The following is a 16677-nucleotide window of genomic DNA, read 5'->3' as shown; positions in this document are numbered from 1 at the left end:
TACGAATGTAATAAATGAAAAAAGTGAAAATGTACTAAAAATGTACTCCTCTATATTTAAGATAGGAACAGATAACAAAACATTATATAAGATAAGGGGTAATCTGCATGTTACAGCAGTACAGAGAAATGGTTAAGAGGAAAGAAAACAAATACGGATATATTTAAATAAACCAAGTATAAAATTCTGTAATTTCTCTAATACTTTGTATTCTCTTTGATAAGCAATGGGAGTACTGTGGGAGTTAACTAAATGAGGAAAAAAAGGTTATGAAGTAGTTCTGTATTTTCTCTTCGTCCAGAACATTCTCTTTAGGAGTTGCATTAGAAACACACACAGCTCTTACTCTAATCTTAACGTGAGTCCTCTTGCGGAGCCACTTCTCACGAGGCTTGGATGGAGTGAATTCAGTCACTTCTTTGCCGTCCAGCTCCAAAATACTGGAGTTCTCATGTCTCATCACCTTTAAAGAAAAGGATCAAAGTACACATCACACATACAATTTTCTCAGAGATGGTTTCTGTCTCTTTAGGTAGTTCCCATCACACTGAAGTTCAATAGTTTGTACTTAGTTTGATTAGTTATTTGATATTATAAGAAATGGGGTGAAATGTCATGATTAACAGCTGAGATTATATAGATAAAACTGCACACGGACTATCTAATCACTATATCTCCAATATTATCAAAACTAGGATAAGACTCAAACTGACATGTTAATATTAGCTGCATGTAAACATATTCACTGTCAGCTGCTGGTGGCACTAGTCAGAGGACACCAAAGTCAGTTAGTTTCACTGTCGGTCTGGAAACATGAATGTCTTGTAGATCGTGTAGATGAGATATTTCACTGGATAACTGAAAATTATGGACCTACTCAAAAATGTCCCTCAAGGGGCTAATCCTTCTATTAAAAACAATAATCTGTGAAAAACTTCTGTCCAATAGTTTTCGAGACATTCCACTAAAAATCTAAATTATAAAAATTCATGAGATCACCAAAGTCACTATGATTCATCTACTGAGGAATATTACTGTCTACCCAATGCCATGGCAATCCACCCTCAGGTTGTGAGCTTAATAATTCAGGGCCATAGCAATGGACCAACTTTCCCATCACAAGAATCACGTCATTAGCATGTGACAACTTGAAATGCCTAGGCGTTAACACATTTTCAAATTTTAGGATCAGAAATGTATATCTCTATGACTCTATGTACCTGTCTGAGCAGGAAGGAGACCACATCTGTAGACTCCCAGTAGGAGGCATGGAAGAGATGAGGCAGAGCCACTGTTGGAAACGCTGTCAGGGCATCGGGACAGTACAGGGCGTAGTCCATCCTCTTCCCGCCCCACCACCGAGATGCAACTGCAGGAGACAGGGAACAAGGAGGAGGTGGACAACAGACAGAGTTTAGGAATCAGTGCAATCCAATATCGTGATCTCTCTCTTTTCACTGCAAATCTGCTCATGTAGAGATAAACAGTTCAGGATGGTCATAAACTGAATGAAGTAGAAGAACAGCACAGTATCAAGGGTTTCACTAGGAGGCACTAGAATCCAAACTAGGAATAAAAACAAACAGTAGTTAGTTGTAAAGAGGTTTAAAACACACACTCGCGAGAGGACATCAGCTCAAACTCTATGAGAGGCTTTGTTCTCATGGGACTGAGCTGAGGGAGAAGTCACACAAGAAGGATTTGCGGGTCTCATGTGTGATTTTTGGAAACAGGGCTACTGAGGAGGACTATGCCAGAGAAGGAGGGAAAAACACTCAGGGAATGAGGATGGAGCCTAGCGTCCTCCCCTCATGTCCTTGCACTACAGCTCCCAGGATACCTTGCTCAATGTTCTTCAGCACCCTAGGTGACGGCGGGGCCGAGCCGATGTCTGTGATGTTAGACGTGACATCGCTGAGGTCAAAGGTCATGTCAGAGCTCATGTCAGAGCTAAGGTCCGAGCTCTGCTCAGACTCCACACCGTTGGGCCTCGGGATCACCTGACGGATTTTGTTGCGCAACCGACGGGTCGAGTTCCGAGAGATTAATTTATTGTAGGGCAGTTCCAGGTGGGACAGCAGACTGGGCCTTTTAGTGAGGGTCACTTTGTGTGCTGAGGGATGATTGGAGGGAGGAAATGAACACATCAACATATAGACATTCACCTCGTGGACCAAAGCTTGGGTTAGACTCAGGAGGTTACAGGTCAACTTACTCGTGGCGATGTTGGAGGCGGTGTAAGAGTCGGCTAAGCCGGACACCTGGCTGGCTATGCTGGCCTCGCTGGCCCTGCGGTTGCAGCGAAGGTGAGGGACCCCTGGTGACGTGGACAATGGATACTGGCCATCGACGAAATTATGTGAGTGAAGAGAATCCGCTGCAGAGATTGAAGAAAAGCATTAGAGTCATATTATCCACTGCAACCAGAATGTAGTGAAAAGTAGTGAATTTAACTAATAACTAATATTTCCACCCACTCAGGGGCATTGGAAGAAAGTTGTGAATACAAATCACCATGTTGATATGACAATGTACTGCGATTAATCAATTAGTTGATTTAGAGAAAGTAGTAATTTTTCAAAATAAAATTGTAAAAAGTTAAGATCTTCTTACATTAACAATAAATTGAATATCTTTAGGTTTTAGACTCTTAGTTGGAAAAAACAAGCAAACTGAAGATGTGACTGTGGCTTCTGAGTAATGGTGAATAATTATGTGATTACTTTATTATTGAGAAAATTGTTGGCATATTAATGAATAATATTAATATAAATATGAGTGTAAAGTAAATTGTCAGTCTTTCATCTCTGTTTTTGGTCTCTACCAACTCCTGGTCTCTGTGTCTGTCTGCTGTCTGCTGTTGGGCAGGTAGTGTACAGTGGGGTTTTAAGGCTTTTCTTCTGAAAACAGCCTCTGCTGAGAACAACACTGTGAGAGTGAACCAGAAGAAAAGTTTTTTGCACTGTCACCAGACCAGCAGTTTGCAGTCTTAGTGTTGATCATATTTCCTAAAATATGTTCCTCTTTCCAGCTTTATCCAACCAAATAGAAATGATGGCTATACTATGTAAATAAGACTCAAACCAGGAAGCAGTAGATAGATAAAAGTGATAAAGAAACAAACAGGGCTGACAGACCCATATATAACACCAAGACAAAGCTAAATGAAACCCACTCTCTGCGTGGAGCTGTGAGGTTTGCCAGTTGAGAACGGGCACAGGGATGGACGTCTCATTGACGTTGCTTTCTTGCCAGCGTTGGGGCCCCATACCAGCAGTATCCATCAGAAGCTGAGGGTTACTCTGCACAGTCTCCACTAGAAAAACAGATTGAAGAAGAGAGAAAGAGAAAAGAGTGTTCAGACATGATTTACATTGCAATAACTTGGTGATGATGTATGTGGGTGTGCGTGGACTCACCCAAGAGAGCTGAGTGTCCATCACCCAGAGGAAAGCGCTGATAGCGGGGAACACTTAAGGGAGGCAGCAGGTAGAACCTCTTGTCCAGGAGAGGCTCGAGGCGCGAGGCCGAGGGGTCGGCCGGGTGAAACAGGTTGTGAACCTGCTGACAGGCTGGACGCAGAGCCGACACTGGAGCGGAGAACCAAACACAAGAGGAGTGAGGCTCAGCAGACACTGTTTGTTTTTAATTCATCGTGTCCATTGTGATAGAAAACACTTTATTTGGCCTTTCTGCACAACTACAACCTGTGGCTTTACGTTCACACTCTACTGTAGAGAACAAGAGACCAACACAGGGAACGTGAGCATGAAGCTCTCACTAGCTTCTGTTCCAATAAAGTATATTCCTCATTGTTGACAAGTAGAGAGAGAGAGAGAGTGCAGCTCTTTATGGACAGAAATGACCACCCTGCGATTGTAGTGGTGGTCACCAGTGCAGTTTCAGTCTAAATTCAGTTTTTCCAGATTCATATGGGGTTTGAAGTCTCGGAAGACTGACTTAAGATCTGTTCGAGAGGCAAACAACATGTTTCGTGAGTCCACCATGACCTTGACCTTTCTCTGAACCTAATCAGTTAATCTGTTCATCTAAGAGAACATTTGTGCCAAATTTGAAAGGACTCCCTCAAGGAGTTCTTAAAATATAGTTTTCATAAGAATGGCATGGACAGCCAGAAAACATAAAGACTCGGTGCCTGTGTATTTGTCTTGTCTCTCTCATGGTGTCTTCTTTTATTTTAAGTTCAGAAATATGACCTTTAGCCACTGATATGTACTTTCTCCCCCAAACAGGGGAGAAAAAACGTTGCTCACCATCTAACGAGGGCACCACAGTCTTCCTCAGTGCGAGCACCAGCCCCAGAGGTGAGCCGAAGAGGAAGAAGTCAGTCACCTCGAAGTCAAACTTTCCCAAGGAGCCTCCCTCTAACATGGTGCTGTTGCTGGAGCGCCGTGATCCGGGCTCCCCGTGGAGCACGCTGGAGTGAAGACTGCTCAGAGAGGAGGGATTCATACAATCAGTGTTCATTATTGTTTTACTGCCTGCGTGCATCTGTGAAGCTCCTGATTATTGATTATACAAAACAGAAATAAATTTAACTAAAACTAACAGTCTTCGTCAAAGGACAAATGTCAAAATGAACCCAGCACACATCGGCTGAAACCTGCTGGAGAGCTTGTGACATTCGTGTCCATTCCTGTGTCTCACCTGGACAGGAAGGCTTGGTGGTGTTTGATGGTGTCCAGCTCGTACGTGGACGAGTCGCTGCGCTTGCGTGGAAGTTTCTTGGCATCGTCGGGCCCCGAGCAGCGAGGGATGTCTATGTTGCTGCGGCTGAGATGGCGGCTTCCCTCGAGGGACGGCGAAGACGGAGAGACGCTGTTTATGATAATACCTGGAGAGAGGAGGTCTGTGTCCTGAGAGACAGGGATGGAGAGAGAACAGAGAAATCATGGTCAGGCCTGGATTATGTAAGTAAATGGTGTTTTGACTTTTTTATTTTTCGACAGTTTTATGTGTTTTTACATATTTAGCCATGTTAGCTGTATTAATCCAAGACATGTCCACCACTTTCAGTTCAGACTGAAAACTATTGGATTAATAGTAATAATAATTTAACAATAATTAGTAATTAATAATAACATGTATTTCACACTCTGCTCTCTGCAGGTGTCTGTCCACCCAAACAACCCTGTTTAAAAGCAGGGCAGAGATCTGGCTTTTCATTTCTAATCCCTTAAAATAAATAGAGTTTCATTGTCTGGAAATATTGTGATTATTATTTATTGATTAATATGTTTCACATGCCTATGTGTTGTGTTGCATTTGTTTAATACTTTATTGGTTATGTGTTGTGCTGTTAACACCGTTGCTGGACCGACAAACTGATCTCACAGCCCATTGGCTATCGTCTGCTGACGAATTAGCCTCTGGGGGCAACAGCCAATCTTCGAAGGCCTCCTGTGTAAACAGAGGATATCTGGGACAAACTTCTCTAGACTCAGTTCACAGTCCAACTAGTTTCTTTTATCACACATGACTGAAACGTTTCTCCACACAAAACACCAACAGCAACACTATTTGTAGGAGTTTTAGGTCCAGGCTACATTTTGGCTGATGTACCTGCACACTGATGGTGCTGCCCCGTCTGCTGCTGTTTTGACTCTCTGACACCGTCACCGAGCTGCTGCACAGAGCATCAAATCCCAGGATACCACCGACACAGTCGCCAATGACACACACCTGCATTAGAAAACACAGCACGGACATGAATGAACACAGCTTCTCATGCACATGCACCAACAAACCACTGAGGCCCAAATGTTGAGGATATATGATACAGAAGAATGAGTAACCTTCAGGTGACAAACTGACCTGGCCATTAAAAGACGCCCCATCTGGAGACTTGATGAAGTCACTATAGACCTGATTGGCTCGTAAGATGACGGATGCTACAGCGTCTTGATACTGTGGAGCAGAGGTAGCCAGGAGAGGCAGAGCAGCCAGGGGGATGTGGTCCTGACTGCTGGAGAGGCAGCTCTCGTCGTAGCTGTAGGGGCTCAGGCTGCAGCACACACAGAGGACACAATATTACTAAAATGATAATGTCTGCACAGCAGGTTGTGCTTACATTACAGGAGATTATTTAAACACTGCTGAATACTCGAGACGATCGCTCACTTGGAGACCAGGGAGAATGCGTCGACACACACAGCAGGGCAGGGGACCATCCGGATGGCGAGGCGGCCCAGCGCTGCAGGGTAATGGACCCGCATCACGGTCTCAAAAGCCCCAGTCAGCGTGTTTACATCTGCCTGCTTGCTGCTCTGATCACCTGCAGACAAACAAGAACACATTCTGGCTCAGTGAATCCCAAAACATGTGGCCCTTAAAAAGAAAGGAACATTATTCTTTGTTTCAAGAATTCATTTGTCAAAAAACTTGATGGTTTCATTTAGAATAGTTTACGAGGCCCAATGAGGTCAAATGAACTGATATTTAATAAGATAGATTTGTAATAAATTTAATACAAATAAATGACATAGAAAAAAAACAAATGTGTGCATAAATGTTTTACCATTACCATACTGTTATCTGTCATGTAAACCATCAGGTTTACACATTAAAAAGGTCCTGAATAATTATAAAACAATTAATAGTTCATCAATTACTCATTTAACAGAAAATGAATCCTACCAATTTTTATAATCTCTCTTTTGCGACTGTGAAGTCAGTTTTTTGGTGTTTTTGACTGTTAATAAAATGTCTATGTCACTTGTGTTTTTTCAAAGTTTTTCACTATTATTTATTAACTGCACTATTGAAAATGAAGAGGATAATAGTTGAAGACTGAGACCGGACCCACTTGGAGCAGTAAGGACATTTTTTCTACAGATTATAGATCAATAGTTTCTGATTCTGAATATATTTGGGATTTAAGTACAGTGAGTTAAAGTTACAGAGTTTAAATTCATCATTTTAGCATGTCTAAAGCAAAACTGTTATTAACAGTGATATAGGACTTTGTTGGCGCTGTACCAGAGCCAGTGTCCAGGATGTTTCCTCCGTGCAGGACCAGAATGAGGACATGGATTTTGGACGGCTGCAGACACTGCTGAGACGAACAATCCTGAAAGTAAGACGACAGGAGACACAGAGACGGGAAAACCGTGGAGAAAACAAATGGAAAGTAGGTTAAGAGGGAGTGGGAGAATACAGGAGGAGCACGGAGGGGAGTGAGCGACATGCAGGGGAAAGAACTACTGCTAAAACAGTTAGACAATCAACAATCACTGAGGTCATTCAGGGAGCAAAAACATTCAGCCTCTAAAATGTGATTTACTGCTTTTCTCTTTTGGTTGGACAAGGTAAAACACTCAGAAGTCGAACCTTTGGGAAACTGGTATTTTTTACTATTTTCTGACACTTTAATCAGATGAAGCAATAAGAAAGAAGAGAGCTGAAGAAAATCCTTCATCCGACATGATAAAAAAATCAACTATTTGAGATTATAAATTGGTGGAAAATGGTATAAAATGGTTCAAAACTACAGAATAGCTACTAGATGGACTTTGTGGTGAGACTGTTTTAGCAAATGCAGCTTCCAAGGTCAGGGATGAACTTTTAAGCTCTATGTCCTTTCTGTCACCACGTCGAGGAATGTAGGGTGATGTGATCGAAAGCTCTGGAACAGCAATTGAACGGACTTTGTGTTTGATGTCTTGAATGTGGCTCCTAACAAAAGTAAGTTACTCAAGTTTGATAAAACGCTAAAAGTTTGAATATCCCAGACTCAGAGCATTAATTCTGTTTTTCATGTGTCTCCCAGATTTATGAAAGTGCAATAATAAATTACCAGAATGTCCCTTTAATGCATCCTAGTCTTTACTGCTGAAATTATGAATATTTACGAGGCAATACATTTAACTTATAACAGAGTTTAAGGATAAGTTTAACTTTCCTGCAAAGTTAGATGTTAATAGAGCACAGACACAGCTAGAAGACAGTTAGCTTAGCTTAGCACAAAGACACACAGCAGTAACAGAATCAGCCTTACAGCTCCTCCAAAGCTTAATAATTAATCCATCAAAACATTTCACTGTTAAAGAGGGCTTAACTCTTTCGATTCAAATGTTCTCTTTGAATATACAAAGAAACAAATTCTTTAATCTATTCTTAAAACCTTTTCTATACTCCAAGCACTATTTCTAATGCTATTTCTAATTTAGGAGGAATCTATACAACACGTCCTCTCACTGGCTACAGTGACTCACATTCAGCCTTCGGGGAAACCTGATGGACTGAAGTTCTTGCCTTTTCGAGACACACCACTATACAAAGAAGACAAAACACACTCCTGAGAACACACGTACACAGGGAGTGTAAAACCGAGAAAACCCTAATCTTCCACCTCTGGTGAAATTGCTGCAGTAGAGAGTGGAACCTGATGCCACTGCACTGGCAAGATGACTGAAAGCTGGGTTGTTATCTACAAGCTATTTAATTAAGGGTGTCGGTGTGGGATGAAAGCGTACCTCCATCTGCGCCTCCTCATTACTCATCACGGCGTACTCCCCGCCCGACTCCCGATACAAAGTTTCTGTGAAAACACGATTCATTCACGTGTTGATACTGCGCTCCAGTGTTTGCCTTGTTCCATTTAAAATAGCATACACACACAAAGGGCCGCCTACCTTGTGCTTCATCCGCCTCTGTTGTTCCTATCTTGTCCATCAGGTCGTTGGAGCTCCACTTGGTGATCTCCTTGGCGAACATCTCCTCATTGTCAGAAAAGTCCTCTGCGTGATACACAAAGAAACTTTCACTGTAATCACGGATCTCTCTACTGAGTCAGTAGGTGACAGGTTACAAGGACTATTCATTGCTGACTGTCTGTTAGCAGGATTACATAAAAACTACAGATTTTATCGAAACTTGGTGGAAAGGTGGGGTACGGGCCGAGAATGAACCCATCAACTTTTGGAGCGGATTCAATTAAGGGGACAGAGTCAAGAAAAAAATGTTTTAGTTTTACTCTAAATTGAACAACTTCCAACGGTGGGTTACTTCTAGAGTAGGGTGCCTCATGGGGCATTTTGAATCCTTGAGGACAGACTGGAGGCGGCTCCCTGCAGGGGGCTGTGGGGGGGGGCGCATGTAGCCTCAGGCACCAGTCAGACCAGGAAATCCAGTTTGGGGTTTTACAATTTTGGAGCATTACTAGAGCCAAAATGATCCCATCTGTTGTTGTGACACTCACACTTCATGCATGGCTAAACTCAGTCCTATCTTGGACTGTAAAATGGCAATTGTCATATAATTAAAGAAAATGTTCATTTAGTGAATCTAATGCAACAACCAACAGTATTGATCCTGTATTAATTTAACAGACTCATACGTCCACTATGTTTCAGTGCATCCATTCACACTAAGAGAATAAACAAGAGCAATGTGGGATTAGGGGGGAAAACCATGAGCTCCTCCACAGTTCACATTCAATCATAAATAATATATATTAACTCAATATTTTGTTAATATTTATTAGCTTACAGATACATATTTGAAACCTATGATAAAAATAGAGTTGAGTTTATCATGTATCCATGCAGAAAGTGGGGATTTTACCATGAGCATCAAAGAACTCATCGTCGGTACTGTCCTCTGAGTCCCGCGCAATGCTCTGCATCCTCCATTCTGAAATGCTCTGATGAGATGGACTTCCTGTGCACACACAAAACACAGGTCAACGGTCACAGGTTACTTCAAAACCACATTAAAGTTAAACGGCCAATGTAAGAGCTATTTCATTAGTTTGATATATTGTGATTATTATTTGTTATTTTTGCATTTATATTTTTAGACACTAGGGGGCACTAAGCACCAGACCAGGTAGGATTCACATTAAAGGTAGAAGGTGTGTTAATGAGAAGGGAAGGGAAATGTTTTCTTACCAGAGCATGAGGAGAAGAACATGAATATCTTTGTTTTTGAATGGAGAACATATCTACCCAACCGTGAATTCTTCATTGATATTGCCTGAGTACAACCCAACTAGACTGGTACCTCAGTGGCTTTTTGTTCAGTTTATTCTGACAAAAACATCCTTTGGAACATAAAAGTAAAAAAGCGTCCTTTGAACAAAGAATTTTGGAACAACAAAAAAGGAACATTTGTTGGATTCAGTGGATTTCATGTGGATGTGCATTCTTCAGTGCACGTTATAAAAGGCAAGCTTTCACCGACACAACAAACAATGGACCAGGACAGCCACGCAATATAAAGTACAGCCAAGCCAAAGCAGGAGCAAACCGTACCAAACGGAAACACTGCGCACGCTCCGCACAGCAACATGGTGTATTGGACACACACACATATATATATATCTACCCAACCGTGAATTAAGCATGGACAATGGACTTCTTTAATTGCCTGAGTACAACCCAACTAGACTGGTGCCTCAGTGTATTTTTGTTAAGCGTATTTTGACAGAAACATCCTTTGGACAAATAGCCACTACAGAGAAGGTGGTAAAGATAATTCATAATATTATACAGAACAATACAAAACTCCAGAGATTTTGTTCGTGGGAACATAAATGTATCAGACAAACATTACTACATCTGGTGGTCACGTGAACACATTTTGTGAGAACTTTGTTGCAAAAGTTAAGGCAAATTATATAGTGAGTATGTTAAAACTTAAGATGCATAGTATCTTATTTTCATTGAATTGTATTATCTTCGCCCTAGAGGAGGAGGCCCGAAGGTAAGCATGAAACTTGGTGGAAGGGTTTTAAGGTCTCAACCTTCTATGTAAAGTACCTTGATATATTGTATATTATGATTTGGCGCTATACAAATACAATTGAATTTAATTGAATTGATCCGGGTCAGAGGGCGGATCCAGAAATATTTTTTTTAGGGTGTTTTTCAACATTTCTCTTTCTTTCTCAGAGAATGATTTGTGGATCTTGATGACAAAAATAGGAATGTTTTGTCATGTGTATGAGTGTTTGCAATGTGGTGTAGATCCAACAAAAAATCTGTGGTTTCTTAAGAGGACTGTTGGGCCTCAGTGGAGGTGGAGGCCCTCTACTAAGGGCCATTCTTGGACTGTATTCTGGATTGGTAACAGAAACATCAGTTAAAGTGACAAATATGAGAAGGCTGAGGGCGGCCTCCCCACTACATAGGAAAAATGGATGAACTTTATATCTGGATCTGGATAAATACAAGGTCAAATGGAATACATTTATAATATAATATAATATATTATATTATAAAGTTATAAAGACGACCTGACCCTTACCTAAAGATTATGATATGAAAAACATATAGAATACTAGAAAAAAGAATCTATATGTAAAGATTTCCTGAAACACCAAGAGATCCTGTTCAATTACTTGTGTTGCTTATGTAAACACACATTTTCGTTGAAAATACTACAAATAATATGACAGTTCTGAACACATTATTATTATTAATATTATTAATCTTAGCATTAGGCGAGTCCCCCTCACCTCCTCTCTTAGATGACCTATTGGAGGATCTAGAGGATGTTGACCACTGCTTGGTGAGCTCCCCTCGTGACTCCAGTGGCTCCCCCAGCTTCCCTCCTCCTCCCTCGGCCTCTGCGCTGGCTCCCCCAGCCTCAGCTCCCTGCTGCTGGTCCTGGCTGACAGCGGACCCATTGGGCTCCGCTCCCCCCTCCTCGCTGAGGCTGTAGTGGGCCATCTTCTTAGCCAACGCCAGCTGGGTCTCCAGCTCCAGCTGCCTGATGTCCTCGATGGTCAGGCCGTACCACTCGTCCTGCCAGCACCACGCCTGCCGGTGGGCGCGGACCATCACTTTACGCAGACCTGGAAAGACAGCAACACGGATTAATCGGCATGTAATTTAATTTTAAAAGGAACAAATCATGTTCCTGTGACATAAATCCATAAAAGTGGATTAACCTTGAAAAGTATGAAGTCATGGCTGGTGAATACAGAATGTATCCTCAGAGATTCACAGGTAAAGAGCGCAGGTTGGTTTTATGGTGGGAAACAGGGAAGTCTGGTGTTTTTTCAACCAGACAAAACGAGGAGGCTGGTCAGCAAATAAAACATAATAATGAATAGTAAGTGGAATTAAGTAAGCTGATCTCCAACAGGCTCTGTACATTGAAGTATTATTGTTTGGCCACGAGTGATCAAGACGTGGGAATGAGATGAGATGACCCCAACAATAGGGCCCTATATGTTTCTACTGATTAGTGATGTAAAGGTTTCCACCCCAGTGTGGCCTCACTCAGAGTCAGTGCATACTAGCTGTGTCTCAATTCAGGAGCTGCATCCTTCGGAGGCTGCATTTAAAGACAGATTGCAGCGGCGCAACTAGACTGTCCCACTTCGAAAGGCTCCTTCAAAGCAGCCGACAAATGCGTCCTCTCATCCCGGGGAAACAAAGGCTCCAACAGGTGGATCCTTTCCAGCCTAACCTATCCCAGGATTCATTGCACTTCAGTGACGAACCATTTTTCAGAGGTCCAACAATTGAGTATCATGCATCAACTCAACTGAACAGTACACATGTTGAAAAAAAAACAAGAGGTATTAAAACTTTCTCGTCATGTCAAACTTCAGCTCTGTTACTAGGCAACAGCAATAAGGGGGCGGGACAAGCTTGTGACCTCGATCACTGAAGACCAGACTGTCTCATTTCAGTCCAGCCCACAAACACTCCCTCCGTCCAAAGGATGCTGCCCCTGAATTGAGACACAGCGAGTGTGTGTCAAACTAAAGCCCCTTATTGAGGCTGTGATTTTGATTCAATGAAACGTTTCATCTCTCATCCAAGACGCTTTCTTGCCCTTGTCTTGACAGTACTGAACGGATTTGTATCTTGTAGGCATGCAATATTTAGACGTGACCATCATTTAGTCATCCCATCCCACGCCTTAAAAACGTTTTGTGGCCACACAATGATGTTCTTTCCACCAATGTCACCGGGGGGGGCTCCGTAAAAGTCAATGGAGAAAAAAATCGAATGTCAGAGAAAGCTGCCTCTGCCTTGTCAAAGGAGATTTAATTCTCATCAATGTCTCCCTCCTGATGAACTAAACAAGCACCAGCTGCTTATAAAACCCTGGGACCCCTCGAGCAGTTCATGATTAAAACCTCCAACCTGGCTATAAAGGCCACTATTAGCAAACAGAGAAGGCCATTATATTAATATCCAGTAAAAGAACCACATTGTGAAATTAAGCATGAAAGTGGAAATTGCTGAATAGCTCATTAACAAAGCTTGAAAGCCTCTGAATTATAGAACCCGCAGACCCTTTCAGCACAGTTTATTTGGGAGCTGATAATATTCATGAGTCAGGCTTGATGAGGTGCGGTCTGCAGCTGAAAGCATAGAGCATAAAAACAAAGGAAAAGTTTCAAGGAAGCTCGAAGGCTCAAGTGGCAGTGGGGAGCGTCAAGGAGAAGAAAACCCATGTTGGAGATGGAGATCATGTGGATTGGACCACAGAGTGAAGACAGAGCAGCTGCTGCTTCATTAGTCTGGAAGGAGAAGCTGTGAGCGAGGAGGCTGAGGCCTGTCAGGGTGTATGAACAGTGTCACATCACAGCAGCGGAACAGAAACAGCCCGACGCTGGCAAGCAAGTGAATCCAGAGTGCCGCGTTATCTCAGGGAAGCAGCCACTTGTCTCTGCTACTGCCTCGCAAACACTTCCCACACTTTCTCACCCATTTATCTCCACTGTTTTATTTACCTATCGTCTTCACCTGTTTCCTCACACTCACCCCGTCTGGCTCCGCTACACATCTGAGGGGTTTTTATCACTCAGTCTCATCGCAGAGATACGATGTGTTGATTTCTCATAGAGCTGCTAGTAACCCACTGTTTCATATAGTAACACACGCACAGCGAAATCACATTTAATCCTGAAAAGTCCGAAATAGACGATATTCACATGGCGGCCATTTTTCCTCTGACGTCACCCTCAAGGTGAAGCTCTAATGCTGTTATGAACAGAATAATGTGCTGTGAATCTGACAAACTGGTTTCATTTCACTGATCAGCAACTGAACAGACACCGGATATAAAGTGTGGGGAGACATTTGGGACCATGTTTCAAGGTTCAACAGCATCTGTTACGTGATCCGATGAGAAAGAGATTTAATTCTGAAATATCAATGCTCCTCTGGGACACAATTATTTAAGCCTGGAAGTAAAAAGTACTGGAGTCAAGTTTATAATGTAATGCTAAATCACAAAAGTCCAGTTCTTAAGTGCTTTGCAGGGATATTATCAAACTTCCAAGGTTTTTCCTGCCTGGTTTTCGAGGGTAAATCCTGACTTAAAATTGTCATGCCTGATATTTGTATCTTTTTTCCCCAATTCCTATTATTCTAGGGTTATCTCTGACCTGCGGGGTTGTTCCTATTTATTTCTGAACTTTAAGGATTATTTAATGATAACCTATTGGCAGCAATTCCCCATTTTCCAAGGTTAGCACAGCCTTTTGAATTTAATCTCTAACCTTTCAGAATTGTTTTATTCAAAGTTCTACAGAACTTTATTATTCTTGGCTTCTCACTGATAGTCTTTACTTTCCTGGGTTATTTCCAGCTTTTTCTAGGTGTTCAATCTTTGGTTTTAATGCCTTCATTCAAGTTTCTATTATTTCAATTTGTAATTGCATTTTTATGTTGTTCATCTTTCATTGCTAATGTTTTTTATCACACATATTACATAAAGCACATTAAATAAAATACCTCACTTAACCTAACCTTAATACATGTCTTCACCTTAAAATGTAATGATTTACGTTGAGGGGACTTAATCTTTGTCCCCATAAAGAAGACAATAATAATGTGTGTGTGTGTGTGTAAACAGATTTAGGTCCCCACAACATGAGTCATGGACCACACACTAACAAACACACACACTATACCTACCCACGTCATGTATGAAGCGTTCGATCTTGGACTGCATGCCCCAGTATCTGAACTCCACTTTGCAGAGCTTGTAGGCACACATGACGGGGTTCTGACCAGGGTCCTGGTTGATCTCCTCGATCCAGTCCTCTGACAGTGGACCCCGTTTGGTCTTGAGAGACTGGTACAGTTTCGGGTCTTCCTCCACCAGGTACTCATGAGGAGCGATGTAGTCCTTCACGATGTCTATGGGGTCTAAGAGGCGACACACAATCATTTAGGAGGCAACACTGAAGCAGATGTGAGCAGCAGGTTCGAGCATGACAGATGTCACGACGTCCTCACTGAACACCTGCCTCCAGAGGGTTGTGCGTGTGTGTGTGTGTGTGTCTGTGTGTCTGTGTGTCTTTTATGTAATCACTCCCTGCAGGGAACATGTCTGGAGCAAACTGCACATGTTGCCTGCACCTCAGTCCATTTGTATATTCAGAGGCTCAACACAAACTCCTCTACTCCAGAGCCTGAGTCCCTCTGCACCAGGTCGTCTGGTTTTTTTCACTGCAAATATCACTGTGTACATCTGATGTGTGATTCTGCGTATGAAGAGATGAAGACCGCCCAGCAGAACAATGACAGACACTTTAAGTGTTTATGATGGTAGGAGGGAGTGGGGGGGGGGGGGGGGGTTCTCTGTGTGCATGATGATCTGCCTACCTACAGTCCTCTGTCTCTTTTCAGCAGAGGACATATTGAAGATGTCCCCTTGGTTTCCAGTATCTGGTTTATAATACGTCTCAATGTCGATAGAGAATTTCTCAACAAAGGGACAGGTATACCTGCGGAACCAAAAAGAGATGTCATTAAGGAGCTGAAATGTATAGAAGGATGAATACAGACGATTTGGTCTATTATTCAGCATATTTTATGAGTGTTGATAAAAAGCAAAACCATCCATGTCATAAGTGATTAAACAAAAAGCTTGTAGTCTGTTTGAAAAGACAAAAACAAAAAAGACAGTTCCCTCATGAGGTCATCCACTAACCAGAAGGTCAGGGTTTCGATCCCAGTCTCCCCTATTCTGCGTGCCGAGGGGTCCTTGGGCAAGGTACTGAACCCCAAATTGCCCCTGACAGCAGTGTGTGATTGAAGTGTGCACATAGACGCATTGTATGTGTATATGAACGTGTGAATGACAAAACTGTACAGTAAAGAGTCTTGAGTGGTCATCAAGACTAGAAAACTGCAATACAATTACAGACCATTTACCATTCCTTGACTTGTTATGTAGCGCCACATCTATACAGTGAGTCAAAAACTACTGGGTGGATTATATTCAGGCTTCCCATAGCTTTTGTGATCCCATCATCAAGAAAAAAAAAGTGATTTATGACCAAGTTTTAGGAATATTTAGTCAAGGGGGGAAGCACATAAAAAGTGGTGAAATCTGGCAAAAGTTTGCCGCAGTGTGGGCAGCGAATGAATATGTGATTATTCAGCTGAATATAAATAAATGGCTCACTCAGAAATATGCTGCAATAAGCAAATGGTTTTTTTTGACTCAATAAATTTATGAATCTAGGAGCCACACGATGAAAACCATTAAAAATGTTTTATTACAAAAAGGCCAGTCTCTCTACTTTAGATGATACCTAAAAATCACTTAATGCAAAAAGTGTTAACACGGATTAATGGTTTTCCCAAGGGGACACGGTTAGGGTTTTAGTGTCTGTTTCTAAAAAGTACGAGTAATTTTGCAATAACGTGGTACTTACCAAATTAAAATCTGCATGCT

General features: G+C 42.0%; 1 protein-coding gene across 3 annotated transcripts in view; it reads right to left on the bottom strand.

Moving 5' to 3' along the window:
- LOC117772152 (membrane-associated phosphatidylinositol transfer protein 2-like) overlaps window positions 1-16677 on the bottom strand; it is a 50026-nt gene that overhangs the window by 3530 nt on the left and 29819 nt on the right. For 2 of the 3 annotated variants that reach the window (XM_034603100.1, XM_034603101.1), the window contains 17 exons: window positions 15600-15721; window positions 14907-15140; window positions 11480-11818; window positions 9586-9681; window positions 8655-8759; window positions 8496-8560; window positions 7000-7090; window positions 6142-6295; window positions 5836-6025; window positions 5584-5703; window positions 4669-4877; window positions 4275-4450; window positions 3420-3590; window positions 3176-3316; window positions 2216-2377; window positions 1221-1369; window positions 347-463 (listed from right to left, as the gene is read on the bottom strand). In XM_034603100.1, the coding sequence (XP_034458991.1) occupies window positions 347-463; window positions 1221-1369; window positions 2216-2377; window positions 3176-3316; window positions 3420-3590; window positions 4275-4450; window positions 4669-4877; window positions 5584-5703; window positions 5836-6025; window positions 6142-6295; window positions 7000-7090; window positions 8496-8560; window positions 8655-8759; window positions 9586-9681; window positions 11480-11818; window positions 14907-15140; window positions 15600-15721 (2641 nt within the window). Of the gene's footprint in view, window positions 1-346; window positions 464-1220; window positions 1370-1840; window positions 2114-2215; window positions 2378-3175; window positions 3317-3419; window positions 3591-4274; window positions 4451-4668; window positions 4878-5583; window positions 5704-5835; window positions 6026-6141; window positions 6296-6999; window positions 7091-8495; window positions 8561-8654; window positions 8760-9585; window positions 9682-11479; window positions 11819-14906; window positions 15141-15599; window positions 15722-16677 lie in introns of all 3 variants that reach the window. The other variant, XM_034603102.1, reaches the window with a different exon arrangement.

This window comes from Hippoglossus hippoglossus, chromosome 12, assembly GCF_009819705.1.
Source record: "Hippoglossus hippoglossus isolate fHipHip1 chromosome 12, fHipHip1.pri, whole genome shotgun sequence".
In the NCBI taxonomy this organism is placed as follows: Eukaryota; Metazoa; Chordata; class Actinopteri; order Pleuronectiformes; family Pleuronectidae; genus Hippoglossus; species Hippoglossus hippoglossus.
This window is presented reverse-complemented; position numbering and strand designations above follow the sequence as displayed.